The sequence below is a fragment of the Mus pahari genome, chromosome 4 (assembly GCF_900095145.1).
Source record: "Mus pahari chromosome 4, PAHARI_EIJ_v1.1, whole genome shotgun sequence".
Lineage (NCBI taxonomy): Eukaryota > Metazoa > Chordata > Mammalia > Rodentia > Muridae > Mus > Mus pahari.
This window is the reverse complement of record NC_034593.1, coordinates 75,151,354-75,155,082: the sequence shown is the minus strand read 5'-3', so window position 1 is coordinate 75,155,082 and position 3,729 is coordinate 75,151,354. Positions and strand designations below refer to the sequence as shown.

Below are 3,729 nucleotides of genomic sequence, written 5' to 3'. Positions count from 1 at the left end.
TTTGGAAGAGCAGTCGGGTGCTCTTACCCACTGAGCCATCTCACCAGCCCTTAAGTGTTTCTTTAATGAAATTAATTGTCTGACATTTGATTTCATCTTTTTTCCTGAAAGTTACAGAATTATAGAGCAATTGGGCAAAAATGACCATTACAATCTACAGTAAACATGAAAATGCCAGTTAATTTGCTTGTAAATACTTTCTTTTTTATTATTACTTATTTTATTTTTATGAGTACACTTTTAACTGTCTTCTGACACATCAGATCCTAATACAGATGGTTGTGAGCCACCATGTGGTTGCTAGGAATTGAACTAGGGACCTCTGGAAGAGCAGTTAGTGCTCTTAACTGCTGAGCCATCTCTCCAGCCCTTTGTAAATACTTTCTAATACTCAAGTTGGCGTAGCAAGTGTGTTTTGTGCTAATGGAAGTAATTTATCTTTTTGGACTGAGTTTATAAAGCTTGTTTTAACCTAAAATGCATTATTGGTTGGTGTATTCATAAGAGAATTCTGTGTGCTTGGACTAGCTCAGTACTTATTAGAAAGGTACAATTATCTTAAGGGCACTTGTTTTAGGATGTACAGATTATTGAAAGTACCATGGGAAGGAATGACATGCCAAAAACTTAGGAAGTAAATCTGAAATGTTGAGGGAATTAGGTCAGTGTTAGCTCTCTGAACAAAAGAATGAAGCATTTTGACTTTATTGCTTGAACAGTTACTATAAGATAGTTAATACTATACTTTTTTATTTGTTCCTAAAGTAAAGTTACAAAATTATACCTAAATTTAGCCTTAAAATCAACAACAGATATTGAAATCTGGTCAACAACAGAATTTGGCAAATCAGTAATAGCATGAGTTAAAAGTAAATCTAAGTCCCTAGCAAGGAGGTGTGCTTGTTCCCTGAGGTTTTGGCTTTGTTATATTTTTAATGAGAGTTCTGATCCTTGCATCTGCCTTGAGAGGGAATTGGCTAATTCCCCCAAACTTAGTTAGCAAGATCCTGAAGTTGTTTGTTTTTTCCTATTTTTCTCTTTTGAGGGATAAGATCGTGCAGTGCAGTCCAGGTTGGCATAAACTCATAGTCCTCTCTCTCCTGGTAGGATTTCCTCTCCTGGGTCCTAGGAATAAGAGGTGTGTGCCACCATGTCCAGCTGTAAAATTTTGGATCCCTAAAAGGTTTTTGTGGGTATTAGTGAGCACTTTTGATAGCTAAATTCAGTTGGAGGGCTGATTTAAACTACGCCAGTCTGAAGGCTTACTTAAGCCAGTCTGAAGGGCTGATTTAAACTACGCCAGTCTGAAGGCTTACAGTTCAGAAGATAGGAAAAAATGGAAGGTGACTTTGAAGGCAAGACAGACAGCTGATGTCCCACCCACTTTAACACCACATCATTTGCCATTTTAGTATGGAAGCTGTGTCTCTTTCTACATATATTATACACATGTCAGGTTGTGCTGTGACATCATTCTTTTAGAGCTTATGAACTGTAACAGCCAGAACAACAGAGCTCTGTTCCTGAGGTCATCAGACGTGGAGCTATAGTCGTGTTTCCTTATGTTTACTACTTCCTCATGGGATGCCTGTGCCTTAGGTAATAGAAATATGGTCTTTGTGTGATATGGTTTTACCCTGTGTAGCCTATTGAATGTCAACTAAAGACAAGTAACTCGTAGATAGTGGTTTGTATTTAATTTGATAATGGAGATCCTGGTGCGGATTCTGTACTTCCCCATATGAGACTGTCTCACCTGCTGAGCCTCATTTCTCGTAGACTTTATTGTAGGTGTTCGGCCCACTTTATTTCTATCAGCCGGTCTGGTTTTAAGATTTGTAGTTCAGAAGTTTAAAGAGACAGAAATCTCTACTTTCAAAAATAGTGGCAATCAATTTAGGTCTATCATATGCTTGAGTTCAATTTAAGTGGGTTTTCATACTTTTACAACTAAAGTGTATGGGATATGTACATTTCTAATTATATATTAAGTGGATATTGATTTTTTTCCTGTCATGAATGAATTTTATGATTTTTTTTCCAGAAAAGTGGGGGAGATTATTATTAAATGATAGTATATTATAGGCATTAAGATTGTCCCAGCTAGAGCTAGAGAGATGGCTTACTGAGTAAGAGCACTTGCTTTGTAAACATGAGGATTTGAACTTGAATCTCTAGCATCCATGAAGAAGCCAGGCATAGCTTTTTGTTCCTGTGACTCCTGTGCTAGGTAGATGGGGGAGGAGGAGACCTGACATTCTCTGTCTGTCATACATGCATGTATACAGATAGACCACATAGCCTCTCTCGGGGATACAGATACGTAGAGAAAGTCAAATATTCTCAGCTAAATAGTGAAAGGATTTCTCATGTTTTTAATAATTACTCTATTTAACGTGATTTAATCCTGGGCTTTACCAACAATGATGTGTAGCATTCTTTTTTTTAAAATTGCATTTATTTGTTTTGTGTGCATATATGTATGTGGGTGCACATGCTATAGTATGAATGTATATGGAAGTTAGAGGACAGTTTGTGAGAATTAGCTACTTACACCTGAATTCCAGGGACCAACCCCCAGGGCGTTGGCTTAGGAGCGAGTACCTCTACTTTCTGATATGTATTGCTGGTCAGAAGACTGCAGAGACTCAGATACAGAAGTAAGTCATCAGTGTGTTCCTGCTGCTATGTGATAGAAAGAACCAGAATTTTATACCTAGAATTAGAATTATAACTTGGTTGTGATTTACTTAAAATTTGTTTTTTTCCACTTGTTCTCAAACCTGACTGTTTGAAAATCTCCCAAGTAGCCTTCCAAGGCAGCAGGTGCTGGATCTTGAGAGAACTGCAAATGTTCCCTAAGGTTCCATGAATGATTCTCATGACAGCCCTGATTCTGAAACTTCCCAGCACCCAGAGTTCACCCCTGGTGCAGCCCCTGGTTCAGTATGTCTAAGCGTTTGCATTTCAGCAGGTCTCAGGGTCCTGAGCTGCTGTGGGTTCTCTGCATTCTCAGCGTAAGGAGCAGTAGCCTGCAATGTATCATACTTGGCTTATGATTGGGAACATTTGGCAACAGTTTCTGTAAAGGCTGTGATTCTTATGAAGAACATCGTTCACATTTTTATAAGAAGTATTAAAAATGCTTTAGTATTCTTTTCTACACTTAAGCCTTTTTCTTCATATAAGGTCTAAGAAGTTAAGAGGTATACACCTAAACTACAAGTCATTTAACTCTAAGACTTTCATATGTCTTGGTTTTGAAGATAACAGACTCTATGATTTTACCAATTCTTTTATATAGTGAGGTGCCTTGTTAGGTTTTGATAGGCTGATGGAAAGTTTATATAGAACTCAGTAAGGCCTATAGCAACTTACTATAAGTCCTTACCTGCCAAGAAGCAAGCGTTCATGTAGTCTTAATTGCAGTGTTTGACCATGTTAAAGGAGTTGTCAAAAGATCTCTGTTCATACTGTCGTCCCCCCCCCCCCCCCCCCCCCGCGTGGAGGAGGAAGTAGATTTTCACAGTTCAATGTCTGCCTTTCCAGGTTCCTCAGCACCACCTTTGCCATGTGTTCTGTCTCCCAGCAGGGTGGCAGCTAGTCAGCTGACCCAGCAAGCAGGTGATCTGACTGTTCCTGCAGGTATCCACTGTTTCTCCTCCCGCTGAAGCCCGCCTACCTCAGTTTCATGATTCTCGCTCTGTGTTTGTAGGCATGTGCTCTTGT

The 3,729-nt window shown here is 39.0% G+C and overlaps 1 protein-coding gene across 6 annotated transcripts in view; it reads left to right on the top strand.

Moving 5' to 3' along the window:
* Arfip1 (ADP ribosylation factor interacting protein 1) overlaps window positions 1-3,729 on the top strand; it is a 75,096-nt gene that overhangs the window by 39,634 nt on the left and 31,733 nt on the right. For 4 of the 6 annotated variants that reach the window (XR_003843704.1, XM_021195970.2, XM_029537764.1 and 1 more), the window contains one exon: window positions 3,550-3,645. The exons of 1 other annotated variant lie outside the window; for it this stretch is intronic. Coding sequence is in view for 4 of the 5 variants with exons in the window: in XM_021195970.2 (XP_021051629.1) it covers window positions 3,550-3,645 (96 nt within the window). In the remaining variant the exon portion in view is untranslated. The remainder of the gene's footprint in view (window positions 1-3,549; window positions 3,646-3,729) is intronic. One more of the 6 variants, XM_029537765.1, reaches the window with a different exon arrangement.